This window comes from Amblyomma maculatum, chromosome 1 (assembly GCF_055883805.1).
Source record: "Amblyomma maculatum isolate TAMU_Amacu chromosome 1, ASM5588380v1, whole genome shotgun sequence".
In the NCBI taxonomy this organism is placed as follows: Eukaryota; Metazoa; Arthropoda; class Arachnida; order Ixodida; family Ixodidae; genus Amblyomma; species Amblyomma maculatum.
This window is the reverse complement of record NC_139344.1, coordinates 95473478-95494130: the sequence shown is the minus strand read 5'-3', so window position 1 is coordinate 95494130 and position 20653 is coordinate 95473478. Positions and strand designations below refer to the sequence as shown.

Here is a 20653-nt window from a genome sequence, read left to right as displayed (position 1 = left end):
TACCCCATGACTAGTATTCCAACCTCAATTCGGTAATAGTGGTTGATCACCAGTTGTGTGCAGCAGCGTCTCTTTCAGTGATGCCCCATTCCTTGTACGTACAGTCGAACCCAAATATATTGAACTCGAAGAAGAATGCAAAATAGTTCGATATATTGATAATTCGACATCCAGAAATCAGCTTGAGACGCCGCTTGCGATCATGAAAAATGATATCGTATTTGTCGCATAATCAACCCACTCACATAATGAACCCACCCTCCACTTTTGCTGCCAAAAATTTGAAAAAAAAAAAAAAAAAAAAAAAGAAAAGAAAAGAAGCGTTAGTCGGTGGCGCGTCCCTTCATGTCAGCCGTCGCATCCCCAGCTCATTTACTGGCAACATGGCAAATGCTGCGCAGCAATAACATCACAGCATGTTTATCTTTCGACTATTGGGCACGAGGACATACCGTGGTGGCACATCTTGGCAGCTCCGCATGATGCAGTAAGTCAGATAATGCGCGTCGCACTGCTGCAGTGTGATGCTTTCCTAGGCAGTTTAGTTGCGCATTAATGCTGCATTTATTTATTTATTTTTTACACACTTCGGTCCAGGCCTGTTGACTATTTGAGGTATTATGCTAACTCTATTCGGCAAGAAGGCATTTCACACAGTCCGTGAGCTGTCAAAGCGTAGTCCCATGAGTTTGAACTACTGCTACAATGCTGCCCATCTGCAGCATTGTTGTCGCTGTTGTTAAAGTGAACATGTGACAGATCCAGTACAGTAAATAAGCATTCATAAATCACGACAACCATACTGAGACAATTACATGCCGCCCCGCTACATTGCTACTTTGCTCGGTAATCATATTTCTCTGATAGAGGAAAAGAGCTCACAGGTGTTGACAGATGCGGGGCACTTCGCACAGTGCCGGCCGAAGTGGCAATAAGTGGCAGTAGTCAAATTTTACAGTGGGGATGGCGCGAAGAAATCTTTTAATGTAACTGTGCAGAGGTGTGTTCCTTTTTGCACACTGACCGCGATCGCTGCCACTCAAGCTTCGGGTGATGTTTGTTTTTCCGCGTAGTTTTGTTGACCCTTAAGTTAGTAGATGATGGTAAGCATGGTTATTTGTTATCTCGATCATTTCAAATTACTGTTGTGCCTAAGATGAGTCACAATGTGTACCCCTGTGCGTGGCAGCAGAAACATTTAGTTTTGGGCATCAATGCCTTCATTGAGAAGAAATCTGACATCTTCCCCCTTTCGGACGAACACTCCTTGCTCCGGTAAGTAGTGCTCGGCGAAGAAGTCAGTATATTTTCTATCCCACCAGCAATCAGACTTCGTTAGCTTCACAAGAGATAAGTGCAAGAACATGAACTTTAATTAGCACTAGTACTTCGGCCGCAACTAATGGAACTCTCTAACTCCATATAGATGAATTCTTGCTCGATGAAATGCATGTTGCCCACATAAGAATGACCACTCACTTCTTTACACACTGGCAACTTGTTTAACCAAGCTTCCTTCAGCTAATTTTTCGGGTAGGAATGGGAGCATGCGATTCAATCCAGTGCCTACTTCAGCAGCAGTACACGAAGCCATGTGATCCCACTTGCTCTCCTAGGTCGACACCAGCGCCGCCCGCTCCAGTGGTGGAGCTCATGCCCAATACTTTTGATGCTAGCTCCTGCGGTGGCGGGGAGCAAACTTGGCAGAGTGCCCGTGATGGCCTGATTGCACAAGCCTGGTTCGATTTATCATGCCGCGCTTAAGGTGGGCGCAGTCCACTGCCACAAAATCATTGGAAAGCATGATAGCTACAAATGCCGTTTGAAGTGAACAATGCTAAAAGCCAGTGTCATAGTCGCAGATGACCACGTGCTTTCGTTGATTCATAGATGCAAGAATGGACGACTCTTGGAAAAAAATAAAAATTTGCCGCTCCTTAACGTCCACAGCCACCATAGCTTACGCTACGCCGCACGTTCAGCATGACAACAAAAATGGCCGACTAGCAAAAAAAAAAGATCTGCCGCTGCCTAATGTCAGCAGCCATCATAGCTTACGCTAGGCCGCACGTTCACAAAAAAAAAATTATATTCATCTGCCGTTTCTTAACGTCTGCAGCCACCATAGCTTACGCTAAGCCACATGTTCGGCACGACAAGGATGGACGACTCTCGCAAAAATATATATATATATATATATATATCTGCCGCTTCTTAATGTCTGCAGCCGCCATAGCTTATGCTACGCCGCACATTCACCATGACAACACAAGATGTGCATCGCACATCACCCGCCGCGCAAAGAGGTTTTACAACACACACTGGAGAAAGCATCCGATGTTCTGTCTGCCACGGGCCGAGCTGGCTTGCCTGTGCATGTGTAGTGCGTGCTGCTGCGAACGAAGACCGGAGAGAGAGGAGAAAGCTCGGCAGAAGAATGGGCACACCCTTGCGCTTCTCTCTATCGAGTTGTTTCCCTTCTTTCAACACCACAGCTGCATTGGCTGCGTCTGCTTCGTACTGGCCGTTGCTAAACATATTCCCTATCGTTCCATCACGCACATGGCTTCCAAATGTCACGTGCTGGCGCGCGGCAAATGATCACAGCAGGTGCGCGCGCCTTTGGGAAAAGGGTGCGGCGCTGCTCTAGAGCAGCTGTCACCAAAATGTTCTGTCTCATTCCTTCCGCGTGTGGCTTGGAAACGTCACATGGCAGACAGCCAAGGGTGATGCAATCTGCTTTGGGGAAGGCGCACCTTCCAGTGCGTGGTGCAGAGTTCGTATATCGAAAGACCGGTGAAATTTGAGTTTGATATATGGCGCAGCTTTCCTATATTTTTACACGAGATTTTGAACGGGATATTTCATGAGTTCAATATATCCAAAATTCGAATTATCCGAGTTCTATATATCCGGGTTCGACGTACCACCTTTTTGCTTCCACATTAGCCTCTATGCCCAACCGAGGTACACACACGCATAGACTGACCTTCTAGTTTGTCACAGTACACTTCTGGCCGTTAATGGCAGTTTCAATTCTGCTTTTCTGACTGTTTTAAGAAGGGGTCGACACTCTGTTTGGGGGTGGTTTTTGGAACTTCGGAGATGCTGTCTGGTGTCCACACTGACAGGAAGCACAGTTATTTTGGCTGCAGAAACATGTATGCGGGTCTCCTCATTCATTATAACTGAGTGATGCAACCACGGTTGTTCACTTCTTCTGAGAGACAGTGCAATAGCCTTAATATATATTTCGACAGTAGCTCAATTTTTGTTCGTAATAATGAGCATTCATTATAACTGCGGCTATTATGAGTGGGCTTTACTGTAGTACTTGGCCCCAAGGTTTCTGTGCATGCCTATACAATTTCCCTGGTGTAGACGTATTTTATATACAGATGATCCAGAGTATCCTGCATTAAATATATTTATTCCTGCAACTTTTTCTTTTTTAATTTCTGTGCACTCTTTTGTTCTTCCTGTTATGGTAGAGGCATTCACTCTCACATTTTCTTCCATTTCCTCTGTTTTCCAACCAGACCACAAACTGCAACCCCACAATGGAAAAAAAAAAATGCTCTGGGTTCTAAGGTGGCATTCAAATATGGGTATCCACCCAACCAGGTTTGAAGTTTCTTACCCTTTTTTTATTTTGACCATTTGACGATGATGCATGACGAAGCTATGAAACCTCAAGTGATGAGGACTGAATCCGTTGGGCAGGTTAGAATACAAGAATGTACAGTCCCCATCTAAAGTATATAGACCAAAAGGCTTGTTTCTATGCTCATTAGTGGAGCTCTCTAACGCATCTAGCAGTCCAATGCTTGGGGGAAAAGAGGACATGAAGTGCTTCCGCTATCATGAGATTATGGTGCAAAATGAGGTGCACTGCAGAACTCAGAAGCAAACCTATTGGGCTGTATACTTTTGATAGAGACTGCACCTAAACACAGATACTGCGCCACCCACAAGAAAGAGGAAGAACTAAAGCTGCCTGTGTCACCAAGACTAGTGAAATGGGAATGGTTCTTGCCTAGAGCAGCCACAATGTTTTGAAGAGGACCATGAAGCCACATATCCCAAAAGGAAACTAAGGACAATGACTGGAGTGAAGCAACATGCACACACAAACATATGCAATGTAAAAAGCCTTCCAGAAAGACTTTATCACTCTGCTGATTCAAGGTACAATATGGCACATCTGTGCGTAATGCCTGAGGCAAAATCTGCTGCAAGCCATGGAAGTACTGCTATTGCACTTCTCCCTGTGTCATACATATTTCAGGAATACCTCATGTGACTTCACATTTTCAGGATACTCCTTAACTGCATGATGGCAATCTAGTGAGCTAACCTGCATCGTGATAACCTAATGCCCGCTTTACTAATCATGCTGATGCTTGATCTCCAACATCATGCCTTAATGAATTACCATTTTTTTTCTATACTACCACCACCACCATGATGCTCACCTGTCATTTCAAATAACACTGACGATGACCTTGAAGAAAGAGAAAAGCAATGCAAGAACGCTTAGAAAATACAGAGAATGAGGCGCAATAAAAAAAAGGCAGCATGAAGCCTTGGAAATTAATGCTTCATAATCCATAATTTCAGAACGTTCACTGCGCAACTCCATGAAAATAAGGAGTAAAAAATTGTGATAAAGATTACCGAGAGTTTCGACGCCCGCAGCTTTGTGCAGCTGTCAGTGTACTCTATTTGGATCAGCTCAACACCATGTGTGCCATAGGTGCCCTTGAAGATGCCTGGCTGGATTGGCACTCCCGTCAATGACGCTTGCAGTTTTACCCGTTTGTAGTGAAACGCATAGCTGCATGCAGGGCAGAGAAAAAAAAAGGCGTATTAATAAATAAGCTCCAATAGCGCTATGAAATATGCGAGAATAACAAAGGTGCTGCAGTCTAAGCTGCACTCTCCACTTTGGAAGGTTGAATTCACACCAAGGGAACAAATTTACAAGCCAGATGATCAACTAAGACGAGCATCTCACGTATGTGCTGTACATTCCACTGCTATCAAGAAACAGAGCATAGTGTTTTCAGGTACTAAGAGAAACCATGTGCACTGTAGTAGTAAGAAGTACTAGCCAAGGAGCTTTGGTTTTTAACTATTATACCATGCAGTTGTATTTTTAAGAAATACAATTGGAGTTTAGGCACTTGTACAAGTCTAGATAGAATTTTTCCTCAGTTTCGTGATATACTGTAGGTTTGTAACAAATCAAGATTCGGAGCTCAAAAACTGAACAAAAAAGCTCACTTGAACAGGCACAGATCAAAGTGAACCAATATTTGTAAGTAAAGTATGAATAGAGCCCTTTGCTTTCAACTAAATTCCAATTTTACCTGATTTTTGTCCTCTCCCCAGAAAAAACTTCTTTGTAGATTGGCTACACCCAATTTCTACCCAAAGATACACTTTATTTAAAGCTAAAAAAGTTTTTTAATGCAAAAGACAGAATAGCAACATGAAAATTAGCTGATATCTGCACATAATCCCAAACCAAGTTCTTACAGTTAACTACTGAGTAAGCCTCTATTAATGCTTGTTATTCGTTACTTGGCTTAATTTGTGGACAAGTTTAAAAAATATGTTTTAGAAGCAAGAGAATGAAACATGGTTACTGGGCATCACTGCATCAATCAGGAACTCCTACGCTAACAATGTACTGTCTAAAGGTTATTTGAAATGACCACTATGATGTTGAACTAAAATTTTCTCAGAGTACAAACGAAAGCAGACAGGTGTTGCACAGAGGCAGAAGTGTTATGCTGCCGGTGGTAATGTACTAACAGCAATAAATGAGAAAAGAGGATACAGAACCTGATTCAGTAACCTTTTTTTCAGCGTACTTTTTTCATACTGTTTATGATAATAATGAAAAAGAAAATGGTCTCGTTCATATCCCATGCAAAAAAGGATATCATGCAGTAAATCGTCATTTGCTGTTGAAAATAACCAGAAAAAAAAAACTCAAATTATACAACATGAAGGGGCCCAAGCAGAGCTATAAATGAGCTGAAAAGTATTAATACAAAGGTACAGCTATCTGCCTGCCTGGATGTTGAAAGGTAGGCATGTATAGCAATCTTTGCAGCGAATGGTTCCCCACATGACTTGGCACCTTCATTAACCTGAAAGCTTATGGAAAATGCTTAGAAAATTATGAAGGACACCTAATTTTTGCCTTTAAGGCTATGATGTGACAGCGTTAACAGCTCCCATCTGCTGCTGGCCTTACTGATCATTGTTCGTGTACATGCACTTTGCTACTTGTTTAATCCCTATGCAACTCCTTAAATTGTGCTCTTTTGTCTTACACATGTTCATTAGCATACAGTCCACCACACTAAGTGAAAGACCCCCCCGACATAGATAAAAAGCGCCACTTTAACAGAGCCATACAAATGTGCCTAGATGGCCTAAGGGATGGAATCCAAGGGTCCCAGAGGATTTGATTCCCATCTCACCATCGCATCTTAGGGAGGCTAAACAAGTTCGCAATGCCTGCCAAATCGGCCATGTTATGTGTTCTTGTGACGACACACAACCTACTGACCAATCAGTGTTTAGCTATGTCACCTGCCAACCACACTTGCCAGAGGTATGCTCGTGACTTTTCTTTCACAGCACCGCCAACACCGGAAATCCCCAAGAACGGGGTCTTTAGCTATGTTGCATTAAAATAACAATCAAAGTGTACTGCTTTAAAGCCTTATTTACTCTCTAACAGTTTCATCTACTCAATGAAACATTTAATTAAAGTAGTAATTTAAAGAACTGGAAGTCACCCGTCACTCACCAAAAAAGGAAGTTGCCAATAAACAGAAACAGGTCAAAAATGCCTACCAAGGACCCAAAGAATGAAGAGCTGTCCAGACAATTCACAGCCTTAAAAAAAATCTCTCCACACATACTCTATCTGGTTTCACTTTGCTATTTTGCTACCACAAAAAAAGTGAAAGCTAAAAATGTGAAGTTCAATGCTCCGATCATTATTCATCAAAGGCATGTGCTGGATTTCTTAGATCCTCCATAAAGACTGCTGCACACTGTAAATGACATGATGACTAGCGTGCAGCCCTTTTATCCAAACACAGAAAAATTCTAAATGCGTACTTGTATCAATTCAAGAGTATGCACAACTTATAAAGCAAAGACCAAGAGCATTGCGACAGGCATACATACTCGAACTGCCTCAGGATCAAAAATTTCATGAGCAGCATCTCCTGGCTGTGTGGGAACTGGTGCATGTCCAGAGGCACTGAGGAGTGTTCATTTAGAAACTCTCGGAGTTCCTGCAAAGCCACCTCAGTGCTGAGCAAGACACTTGAAACACCTGCTTTAGCAATTTTAAACATGCACAGCACTCCAGAAATCCATCCCCTTATGAACAAGATGTATGAAATTTCATAAGTAAGGATTAATAAAATCTATTAGAGCACTTATTCTCCTCTTTTAAAGGTGGCACTTATGTCTGCTGCATTGCCCACGTGAACATGATACAGTGTCGAAGCACGAAGCATATACCTGACTCCAAACATGCACCCAGAGAACAGCCTCTAATTGCTAACACAAGTCAGGCACTACGGTGTGCATGCTACCATAGACACTGTACCATTTGCTTAAATCATCAAAATGCTTCTGTCTTCAAACAGAGCAACAGATTGCCGAAATTCCTTGAAAGCTTAAAATATTTCCAGGCCATTAAAAAAGTACACTTCATTTGCACAATAGCACTACAAAATACTACACTTCCATAACATGAAGTGCAACAGACAATAACTTCCTATAATAATCATCATCACCCTTATCAACCAAACAACATCCAATGCTAGAAAAAAGCCTTTCTCACTGACCTTTAACCCTGTTCTGGGCCAGCTATGACTATAATGTGCCTGCAAATTTTCCTAATACCATCTGCCCACCTGATTCTCTCCGGCCCCCTTCTACATTTCCCTCTTTTGGAATACACACCATAAGAGAAAGATGATTACATGTCCTCTTCATTACACGCACTGCCCATGTCTATTTCTTCTCCTTGATTTCAGCTAAGACATCACTAATTTGCATTCGCTTCCTAACACATTCTGCTCTCATCCTATCTCAAGATCTTCCTTTCATTTTCCTTCTTACAGCTTGCTGCATGATTTGAAATTTAATCCCAAGTATTCTAATTACCCTTTAATGAATATCTACAAGTTGCCATTGATGACATAAAACAGCTTGCTATATGCATTCCAGTCCATTTTCATTCTTCTAGCTATCTCACTCTAATGGTCCAAATCCCAAAGGAGTTAAGATTAACAATAAAAAATGAGCATGACTGAGAAGCAAATATATACAAAAATAACACAATATACTGGTAATTATTGCACTGTGTCAACAGTACAGTGCGGAACACAAACAGTAAACTTTTTAACATTAGGTTATATATTTTGTGCACAGAGCAGACTTTATAGCATTTTGACTTTTCAGCATCCATAAATGTTAATTTTGGAAGTCTTGGGCTCCACTGCGGCGTTATGGAATTCAACGCTGCTTAACGTTTCCCGACCTACTGACACCTGAAATAAATTTCAAATGTACCACCTTAGCATTAACACAGAACCAATAACTGACGCACCTCCTACACTATCTGACGACGGAAAAGTGAGTCTATAAATGAGACAGCGTAAAAACAATCTTGCTGTACATGAATGGCCCAGCAAAATACCGAAAACTTCCAAGAGCCGCATAAGAAAACTAGAGATACACCCATTAAAACCATGCAGCGCCTAAAACACAGTGTTGAAATACTGCTCCAGAATCACAAGTACTACAATGACCCTTTTCACAGCACGACACAGTAGCAGTGGTGCCAATCGTTACAAACGGCACTTTTGCGTTATGGAGACATTTCACGTATCACACGAGCTGTGACACGTGCGGTGAAGCATCCTCAAACCGCAACGGTTCAGCGTACTCGAAGAGTGAAGGAAGCACGTGGATACAAGAGAAAGAAAACTATGAGTAGCCATTAGAACGGCGTGATGCTATCTCAAAATAAAACTAATTAAAACGCCAGCTACCTACACTGCAGTGTCTCAAATGTCGTGACTGACCACATTACGGCCGCAGAAAGTTGTCCCTGAGTATGGCAAACTTTTGCGGCTCCTCGGGGCATTTTGGCTCAGCCTGCAGCAAATTTACCAAATCTCATGCTTATGGAGCAGCGTGGTGCAGAAATATGCAGCTGTATCAAAATGGCGCAATTGGCAGAGCTGTTGCACCCCTCTGTTTTCATATTGCTAATTCTGTGTATTAGTCTGTGCTACGACATTGCTGACTGTACTACACCACCGCAATATGAATGCACTTACACTCTGCTTTGTGGCAAATGTATGAATCGCGACCTGCAGAGCAAAAAAAAAAAAAAAAAAAAATACAAATGGGACCAGGTTGAGCATGTCATGCACTCCGTCAAGACGCGCCACGCATGCAGTGCTGTTTATGGGTCGTTTATGGCTAATAGTATTTCACAGGAAAATGCATTTATCGCCTGCTCATCTTAACTGGTTTCAGCAAGCAACGAATATATACAACTGTTTATACTCTTTCTTTTAATGTTCACCGAGATGTCCTCTTCTTAAACCGCCCCCAAGAATGTCATCCTGCCTAAACCATAGACATCGCATCGCACGCTTAAACACCAGCATCTCAGCCATGAGCAGCTCGTTTTTCCCCCGACGCCATAATACTTTGAAATAACCTACCTGATAACATAATCACATGCTCTGACTGCCCACCATTCCGCAACAAATATGCAACAACGATGTGCAATTCTGCAACAACGATGCTAAAACCTCATCTGTACCTTGTCTGGAACTTGAATGCTTTATTCTATTTCTTTACTTTTGGTTGTTTCTTTATCATGTAGCATTATTCTCTTGCTTCCTTTGTTCTGCCACTACCCAACTCGTTTTTATGCCTTCTTTAATGTAAGGCCTTCGGGCCTTTAAAGGACAAATAAATGAAATGAAATGACTAAAGTTAACCATTGAAGTCTTTCAAATGCACATGAACTGGACTGCATCATCCCGTCATTACAGTTGGGATACTATGACCGCACATCTTCACCCTTTGGGACTATCTATTTCTGTGCTCACACGATCCGTATATGCTTCATGCACTTTTTTTGCGATGATGCAGCACGATCAGCCATGTCAGAGCACTAATAAATTTATACAATAAGCAATGCTAGAACAGCGGCTGCATTTACTGTAGTGGTGCAAAGATGAAAGTAAAAAAGAAAAATGTAGTAGATTATTCTCCTATGACCTACTGTGCTGACTTAGGAAACACACCTCACTTATTGACAAATCACCGAATTTTAATGAGAGGTGCCATTTTCAATGAAAACAGAACTCCTGCAAGCAACAAAGGCCAAAAGACATGTAGTAAAGGTTTACTGATCCCTGAACCCTTGGATTAGTTTTAGCAAACAGTAAGGCAGTTTTTGTAAGTAGATCCATGAGGCTAGGCTACACTGTTATTCGCTACCAAATGGTGATCCTGGAGCCCTTCTCGGTGTGGACATCAAGAGTTTGAATTCTGTGGTGTAAAAGAAATTATGAATTTGAATTTCTCGCTAATAAATGCACTTTTTACAGCTGGATAAACATCCACAGTCAGAAAGCACAAAAACGATTCTAACTAAATACAAAAGTCGAATGAAGTTGTTTTCAGTGTCCTTTAATTTATATGTTCAAGCTACCATTAGCTAAGGGGCAAACATCAAAACATTAAACTACATTAAACTAAACAGGCAACGAAATGTATGCTTAATGCTTATTAACCATACATCACATTTTAAAGTCATGAGTGCTTTAGGAATAACATTCAGGAGTTCTGCTTTCTTTTGATCAGCCATTCCCTGTGAATAAAGAAGGTCAATTTTATTAAAGCAATTTAGTTAAACTGCCTCCCTCAAGCCCATCCCAAACACAGCTATTCCAACATGTAACTGCAACTGGTCTCCAGCATCCCCATCAGAGTAGAAAGCTAAAAGGCCCTCAACGCTACCTGCCAAGATGAGAAATAGGTTCAAGCCCTAGGTAATTACGTTAGTTTTCACTTTGGTAACCTTTAAGGAATAATTTTTTCACACCTTAAAATGTGTACAATAATTTTTTCACACCTTAAAATTGCCACTTATATTTTTCATGCGTAGACATGCGGATTATGGTGTTGATGCAATGGCCGATAAGGACTTCACTATCACATGTGCTTCATTGCCAATTTATGAACCACAAAAGAAGCATTATCACTATGGGTGTATCAATATCTGAGATGAAACTGATAATCGGAACTTTTCGAATGTTTCAAAATTACTGAATATACCCCAGTTTCACAGCAGTGCACGCTTCAACCGTGATGCTCGACTGTGTGGACTGCGCAGTGAAGCACCCTCAAAACGAGACGGGGCCGTTTTGTGAAGAGGGACCTTCCATTTTCTGAAGGAGGCCTTCTCGACAGTGTACGCAGAGTGAAGCACTAGATGAAACTCAAAAAAACCATTGTTCTTCGGCATCATCTCAGATGCAGACAGCCACTGCGCAGATGTTCATCCAATAAAACTACTTTGATGAGAGTTTTTCAGGCCAATTCGATAATCTGAACTTTCAGTTAAACTCGAGATTTTTTTCTGGTCCGCTGAAGAGAATTATGAATTAACGAGAGTTTACTGTATCCAGCAGCAATATTACAGCTCCACCCAGCTTCGTGTAGATTTTTCCTGCACAAAAAAATGGTAAATGGTATCCTGCACAAAATTTATACTGGATTTTTCAACACAGCGTATGCCTGCGCAATTCTAGCTTTATTTTATTTGCAAATACCATGTGAATTCTTAAATAAATAATAAAATGAACAATGTCTGCTATGTTTGAATTGTCAATTATTTTTTTTTACCAATCAGATATTCAATATTCAAAAGCGTTTTGTTTCCCCATATTTATATTCGATTCATATTCAAAAATTTCAATATTCGCACACCCCAAATTATTACAAAAGAATGCAGAAATATAATTCCTTGCATCTTCTACAATGTTAAAGCAATCCATACATGCAACCTACTTCAAAATTCGTGCACCAACACCTAGCAAGCAAGTTCTGTTTTTGCGTCATATCTACCACTGTTTTATTTCAAGAGATAGAGAGAGAAGCATTCTTTACCAAGGTACATGGCAACAGACATACAAATAGCTACAGCAGTGTCAATGTGCAATAAATTTATCTTTGCATGTTTCAGTTGCATCCCTGATCGATAGAGAAAAACATTCCTACTCTTCAATGGCAGAACTCCTACCTGGTGCTTCCCATTTGGGTGGCGGTGATGGCTTGAGTCACAACACTTAAACATAAACTCATCCTTTGAGATCTGAAACACAAATATAAAGAAACTATTAGCCAATGTTACACCGTCAACTGTATAACAGCCTGAATGGTTGCTGTAAGAACAAGTGGCACATAAATAACAACTATGTGATATGCTAATATTCTGTCTATTGCAGCAAATCTGTTAGTGCTCTACACATTACAAAAATTTTAAAGCTCGTATAACGAGCTTTATTGTAGGTGAGCTCATTTATTAGGGCTAGGCCAAGAGATCCAGTTGCAGGTCCGTGCTCATCTAGCTGGTGCTATTGTTACGTGCCAGTGCGCTGGTGCCCCGTCATCATCTTTACAATCATCCCCTGGAAGAAGAGGGAGCCATCCTGGCCACTTGAGGAGACAACAACACGTGTGGGTCACAGCATGGTTTAAGCAAGACATGTGGACACTCTCACGCCCACGTTTTTCAGATCTTGCGAGGGCGTGATGGGCTCAACGACGGGTGAAGTGTGCTCAAGATGCAGTAGGGTCCCTGGTATTTCGGTAGCAGCTTGGAGGAGAGCGCAAGTGATGTAAGAGGCACACGTAGCCAAACAAGGGTTTGTGGAAGAAAGCTGCTGGTTGCCCAACATGAGCGGCCTCAAAACGATCTTTGTCGCCCCCTGGGCGGAAGATGCAAAGGAGCGGGCGAGCTGCCGGCACTCCTCAATGTGTCTACAGACTTCAGATACGATGATGTATTCAGAAGAATTGGGCTGGTAAGGAAGTATTGTGTTAAGTGGAAAGGATGGCTCGCGTCCATATAATAGGAAAATGGCGAGAATCCTTAGTGCTCTACGTAGCAGTGTTGTATGCATACGTGATGAAGGGTAGCAATGTGTCCCAGTTGGAATGATCTTCAGCCACGTACATTGGCAACATGTCACCTAGTAGACGACTGAATCGTTCGGTCAGACCACTAGTCTGCGGGTGGCGAGCCGTAATAGTACAGTGAGTGATATTACATTCCTGCAGGAGGGACGAAACTACTTCAGATAAAAATAGACATTCATGGTCGCTCAGCAGTTTGCGCGGTGCTCCATGATGAAGTATGAGGTGTTGTAAGATGAAGGCAACAACATCGCGTACCAGGTAAAATGATCCACTGCTACGATCACCCAGCGGTTTCCGGTTGCAGTGTAGGGAAGCAGGTCATAGAGAACAATGCCGACTTGGTCGAAAAGCCTGGATGGGCAAGGGAGAGGCTGCATGGGGCATGTCGAATGGTGATGGCCGGGCTTGCAGCGTTGACAATCAGGGAAGAAGAGAACGAACTTGCAGAAGTAGGTGCACATTCCACGCCAGTGGTAACGCAGGCGAAGCCGTGTATAAGTCTTGAAGGCACCAGCGTGAACGGCTTGTGCATACTACAGCATAGTCAACACAGGGAACGGTGGTCCATAACAATTTCAAATTATCTTCGAGGTCATCGTCTTTGTTACATTAACTTCACAAACACCATGCCCCATCCTTTAGGAGCACCCAATGAGAGGGTGCACCCAGAAAGGCAAGTTGATGCCAATGGGAACAGGGCCGCAACAAACACACAGTGAGGTCTCGCCCACATCGGTTGCTAGCGGTTGTCAGGAGTGTTTTCTTTTTTTAATTTATAATTATTTGTACATGATAAGGTTCACGCACAGCTTTCAAAGTTGACCAAAGTACTTACACAAATCCCTTCTATGAATTTGCTGAATTATAATATTGCCATAAGCATCGTTTCACGGTTATCAAGGTTAAGTAAACCAAACAAGCGATAAATATTTCATCACTTGTTACTAAACCACAATAATGAACACAGAGCTCAAAGCGCGACTGCCATCGAGAGAAAGATGCCGCAGCAGTAAATCGGAAGCATGTGCACGACTGCACTGGCCTCACTCGAGCATGCTCAAGGAGCAAACTACTTTCTCAGCTACTGGAAGTGTGGCCATTGTGGCTGCAGCGAATGGTTGCCTCCAGTAGCCTGTCACTCATCATGACATTGGACGTATGTTTACCTCGATACAGAATAGTTCTAAAAACTATCACTACAGACTCATCAATTATCTAGTGAATTTCAAGAAACACAACTTTTTAAAATGAATAATAAATCGCTGACTCTGTTCCAAGGACTTATACTTCGGGCGAATGATCCAATGCATTCATTCTGCACATCAAATACATTTGCCAGCAATCTTTTAACCCATTTCCCGGTCCCTTTAAGGCCTTGTGGCTGACACAAGAATCCAGAGTAGAATAACCTGCTATACGACTACACCAATCCTAAGACAGCTTTTGCTGTAAAAACTGAGAGGACGGTTAAGTGTGTGCAAAGCAAATGTCTGAGCATTAGCATTAGCTGTGGTGTGACAAAAAGTTGTTTACAATAATGTTCTGTTTTCTTTTCTCGCAAAGTCAGATAGCTGGAGGTGAGTCTGGGCACATTCAGGAGTACAGTGATACTCTGAAGTGAACTTCTCCTGAAAGATTGTCTATAGCAGTGGCATGTACGTCTGTTAAGATACACTGCTACACACTGCTTAGAGAATATGAACCTGAACTCAAACCCCCATATGAACATGGTAACACAAACTATCCTTGCAGGCTGAGGTGTTTGAAACTGGGTTTGCACACAAAAGGGCACAGTGTAGTATGTGGAGCCTCTTACAAGCAAGCACCCTTAAAAAAACTGGGTGCCTGGCCGGGGAGCATTCATACCAATCCTTGTCTGGCAGTAGGTTTCCAGCCAACCATCTTCAGCAGCCGAAGCAGAGGCCCAAGCCACTAAGCCATCCATCGTCTTTGACATGACGTGGTGTGTGGACGTGTCCAAGGTGATTGGTTCGTTTGTGTGACGTCATCAGGCAAGCTGCCTACGTATAGATCTGTGTCTGCGAAAATAAACCCCGTTCTGCGTTCGCCAGTGAACCAGCTCTGTCACTCTGTCTGCCGCTATAACAGTGGCGACGAGGACGGGATGGTCCTGTGGCATTGGGCGTTCATACGACGATGCCGTGTCTATGGTCATGGCCATGGTTGCGAACATCGGCTTCTCAAGTTTCGACGAAAACCAAGATAAGTGGGACATTTTATTTACTCGCCTGGAAGTATTGTTTGAAGCGAACAATGTTAAGGCAGAAGATAAAAAAAGAGCACTCTTGGTGTCTGCACTATCAATGGAGACAATTGGCGTTTTGGCCGGACACTGCGCTCTGCGAAAAGTAAATGAGTTAAGCTACCAGGAAGCAGTTGCGTTTCTTAACGACCATTGCACGCCAAACTGCAACGAAATTGCCGAAAGTTACAAGTTCTTTTCTAGAAACCAGACAGCCAGCGAATCCGTCCGAGATTATGTCATTCAGCTCTGCAAGCTTGCTGATGAGTGTAATTTTGGCACCAGCCTTGACCGCACTCTGTGTGACCGTATTGTTTGTGGGATCCGAGATCACGCTGTCTAACAGACTCTGCTTGTAAAGGCCACTCTTACACTAGCCGAAGCCGTAACTAGTGCCACTGCAGCAGAAGCCGCCGCAAAAGAAGTGACCACTATAGCAGCGTCTGATAATGAGACAGCTGTGTGCAGTCTCGGTGGTCAGTCGCGGCAAAATAAGAGCCGGGGCAAAATAATATGCGAGCTCAATTTTTGTGCGCCTGCTGCGGAAACTGCAACTATGACACAAATGAGTGTCCGCACAAGAGAGAACAATGCTTTCGTTGTGGCAAGACTGGCCATTTCGCAGTAAAATGCCACTCACAACCACGTGTACGGCTCGGACGCAGCCGGCATGATGGAGATGCTTGCGTCGTTGAACAGGACAGCGTGCTGTCTGAAACTGACATAAGTGATATTTCAACCGTCTTCACACTAAAAGAAAAGCCTTGTCTGTCATCGGCACTGCGAAAAATGATTCATTGGGGTCGCGTCTCCCTCAACATGATAATCGATACGGGATCACCATTTTGCATCATCCTGAGAGAGGTATATCTAAAGCATCACCTGAGCTGGCCGCGTTTGTTAAAGTGTAAACAACAACTCAGCTGCCAGCTGGAAAAGCTGCCCATTCTTGGGGAACTGCTTCTACAAGCGCAGTTTGTGGGAAAGACTGTGCCTGCTACCCTGATTGTTATAGGCTGCTCATAGCGTGGCATTGAACTCGATCTGCATTGAGGTTTTCAAGAAGGATTGAAGCGTCCCGTGCTACACGGGCGTTTTCAATGAGCATTGAGAAATTTTCCTCATGTGCGCTTTAGAGCTCACTGATGACGAGGGTGTCCATGACCGCTTTGAAATCTCAAGAGCGCTTGAGGAAGCAGCTTGAAGTCAAGCAGGCTCGGGCTTGATTGCACTTGAAAGTTGCTGTGTGACAACCTCGATCTGCATTGAGTTGAATGCAGATCGAGTTCAATGAGGATCGAAAGTGACCGTGTGACATAGGTATTAGTCAGAGTGCCTTTGAATCGGGCAAGAGGGAGGCCGAGCTTTCTTCTTTTTTCTCTTTTAGTAGCCGTCATGTCGCTACATGTCGGCACCATTTCTTTTACACCACCGTAACTTGTTCAGTATTACTTGGAGAGAGCTGCCATGTTTTGGAAAAAGTTTTCGGAAACTTCGACACATTTGCACATTTAGATGCACAATTTAGGCATGCCCGTGCCTTCACGTGCATTTCATTTTTTTCTTTTCAAATAGCTTCATGGCAAGTCCAGCTCTCCTTTCTCATGTTTAAAGCTCTGTCTTTCCTCTTTCCCATCAACCACTTTCAACCATGCACAGGTGCCCTGAGGATAAATTTCCAGTCATTTTAATTTGGTTACATCGAATGGTCACACACTTTAATTTATTTTCCTCACAGTATCAGGCATTCTACACCGAACAGCTTAATTTATTTTTAGTGTCAGGTATGGGACTTTGCAATTTGAGGGAAAAAATAGCTCTGTTTACGTGTGGCCGAGATCTTCTCAACATAAGTAATGGTCATGTGCCTACTGTTTTCCTTTTTTTCATCCAGCTTATTCTTTTCTTTGCGCCTTTCCTACGCTTTGCCTTTCCTATATTTTGTCCTACTCCTCACGTTTATATACCTTTCTCCTCTTTTTTTTTTTTTTTCTTTTCACTCATGGTATTCTTTGCGCCTTATGTCTATCCTATCCTTCTTATCCACTGCACAATTACCTCAACTTTTTTTTTCTCACCTCATGCTATTCTATGCGCCTTGAGACTCTCCTATATTTCTTCCTGCTCCTCATGTTTGTGCCTCTCTCTCTCCCCCTTGTTTTCTTTTTTTTTTTCTACTCACGGTATTCTGTGTGCCTTGGATCTCTCCTATACTTCTTCCCGCTCCTCATGTTTGTGTCCCTCTCTTTCTCTCCCGGCCTTTTATTTTCTTTTTATTATAATTTTCCAGGTACACTTCTGTCTGATGTAAGTTTGGCATGCTTGATGGTGAAATACAGGGGTGGTTAAATGTTCTCAGGACACTCCAAATAGCCAGGGAGCAGCTACTCTTCGCTATTAGCCCCGAGAGCGAACACTGGCGCCGCTGCGATCGCCTCAGTCTGACGTCACGGCAAGGACTCCGCCAGCCGGGCTGCTGCTCCTCCCGGCCGATGCCGGCTCCTTTCGTTCGTTTTCGCTCGCGAATAATCGTGGAGGCTTATTGCTCAGTGCGCAGTGAAAATCACGGAAGAAAGCCGGTGTAAGCTTCCACTTTACCCAAAGTTGTTCAAAATGAAGGAGGTTAGATTGATAAAGTTAAGAATGGGGAAGCAACCGTCGGCATTGCCACTAGTGTGCAGTAAGCACTTCAAAAAGGAAGACTGTGTAGCCGGTGTACAAGATACTAGGTGAGCCGTACGTGTAGCGACGCTTTTACGGGCTCTTTGTCAACTAGCCTTTTTTTTTTAATTATCAGTGTACAAGAACAAAGCTATTGCCAGACGCTGTTCCATCCGTCAACCTTCCCGTGCGTCCTAGCGATGCAAGGCGATCGTTCCCGGGATCGACGAAGCGGCGGCGTAAGTAAATCAGCCATTGCTCAAACTTTCGTTTCCTCGATCTTTGTGTCAGTGAGCGCTCAGACATTTTGCTCAGTAGCGGAATGTCCAAACTGAATCAACTGGGACCCTGATTAAGTTTTTGTTTAAAATGTGTCTCACGGCAGTGGTGTCCTCGTGTTCATTCATGCCGCGAAATTTTACACAATTCCGCACAGCTGTGCTGGTCTTTTTGTTTGAATGCTGATATTTTCCAAATTTTCCAAGACACGGGGTGCAGATTCAATGCAACGCATCCCTAAAAACAGCACTTCAGTAAGGGTTGTGATAGGGAATGTTTTTTTTTTGTTTGTTTGTTTCGGGCTCCGTGAAGCCCTGCCTTAGATATATACGTCTCAGACTTGTGTGCTATGCAACAAGCGTGGCTTTAAAGTGCACGTGATGTGCAGCTGCTCTGCGCTTTTCTGAGGTAATGCCCAAACTTCGATGAGGCCTTGTTTCAGTGTTTTTTGAGGTTGTAGCCTGAATCACTCTATCTGATTCTAGGTGAAAGAGGCGTTCCCGCAAAGTAGTACCAGTTCTGCGCACACGCAGAGGCTTTGACAACACACAAGAATGGGGACAGTAGTGAAAATTCGAGCGCCGTTTACCTATGGATACGCTATGCGGCCACTATTCCTTTGTGATGATTCACATTAACGTGAATGATTTTTATCAAGCATTCAGGAAAAAGAAAAACATTTAAATATCCCGCATTGTCTTTAGTTCTGACTATGAAACTGAAATACATGAGTAAGCTAGAATCGTGATAAATTATCGGCTTTTGCTTCCTCACCACTACTGTTGATCAAAACAAACAATATTTACCTTAAACTTCGAGTGGAGAGCTTGTTACAACATAAAAATGAAGTAATGAAGCCACAAGTCATCCGTAGATACACGAGGAATATTCTTTTATCTAGCCACGTCACCAAATGTACATGAAAATACTGCATTTCAACCTTATCACTCTAAGCATAATGTTACCCTAAGAACAGAGGACTGGCCTGTTTAAACAAGACCCATTTTTAATCCTCTTCACATATGGATTCAATGAGCTGTTTGTAGTATTTAACAAAACGAAAAAGTTTTCAATGCGTGGCGAAAATTTAGTGATATCTCTGTATCTGTAAAGAGTGGTTTAATGGCATAATAATTCTGTAGTTTTTTTTCTCTCAAGGACCAACACACAGCGCTAACCAACTCACAGGAATTTCTGAAGGTATGTAATACAGTTTTGTACACTGCTTGCCTGTTTCACCTGCAACTGTTTTTTTTTCTCTTTTTTTTTTTTTTGACAGAGCTTGCGCTTTTTTCTTTTCAGGAGTTACCGTGAAGGTTCAGAAGCTTTTCAAGGACGTTGGGATTCAGCTCAGCGCGAATGACATCTTCAAGCAAAAACAGCTAATAACGGTTGCAAAAATCATTGATGAAAGTGGTTTCGCTGCTTCACTAAGGCAGCGACTTGTTTCGCACGCTTTGTCCACATAGGAATTTATGCTCCTCAGTGAAAGGGAAACTGGAAAGAAATTTGCAAATTAGTGCCCCCACGACATCCCATGCGCGCACGGCTGCGGCGCAATAGGCAGAGGCGAACGGAATGACGGAAATGTTTACGACACGGTTAATAACTCATATTGCTGACCATCAAAATGCGCGTTGCTCTTGGCAAATCATGCGTAATTGCTTCTCAAAAATGCCCGACAAGTAAGATGATTCTAATAAAGTTTTAATCAGTAGCCTCTTTTAAATAAAAATCCGTGCACAAATTTCACAGCGCGCAGTCCATAATACGCGCTCTGAGCAACGTCCACAGCAAAACGGTACAAATTTATCGCGTCGCAGGCATATAGACCTATCTTCATGGTTGCATTGCATTCGTAATACAATCATACAATCATGAAGATAGTGACTCCACGCACATCATCAGTTTCAAGGGACGACACACGAAAGGCTCCTGCGGCGGCGACGGCACCAGCTGCTCCCGTCGCGGCGAGCGCTCGGGCACGCGCGAGACTTGCGCTCACCGCGACGAGCCCATGTTTCGTGTTTTTAAGGCAAGAGGAATCATAATTAAATACTTCTTTTTTCCTGACACTCGATCGGTGCTGTCTGCGTTGTTCATAATGCTGTTGTTATGAGAACAACCGAGGCCGCAGACTCTAAGCTACGCGGCAACACGGAGAAGCCAGAGCGA

The 20653-nt window shown here is 42.9% G+C and overlaps 1 protein-coding gene across 1 annotated transcript in view; it reads right to left on the bottom strand.

The window, feature by feature from the left end:
* LOC146203241 (F-box only protein 31-like) overlaps nucleotides 1–20653 on the bottom strand; it is a 72918-nt gene that overhangs the window by 14972 nt on the left and 37293 nt on the right. The window contains exons 5-7 of the mRNA XM_084588608.1: nucleotides 12377–12448; nucleotides 7216–7325; nucleotides 4678–4837 (exon numbers count right to left, since the gene is read on the bottom strand). Coding sequence (XP_084444734.1) covers nucleotides 4678–4837; nucleotides 7216–7325; nucleotides 12377–12448 — 342 coding nt within the window. The remainder of the gene's footprint in view (nucleotides 1–4677; nucleotides 4838–7215; nucleotides 7326–12376; nucleotides 12449–20653) is intronic.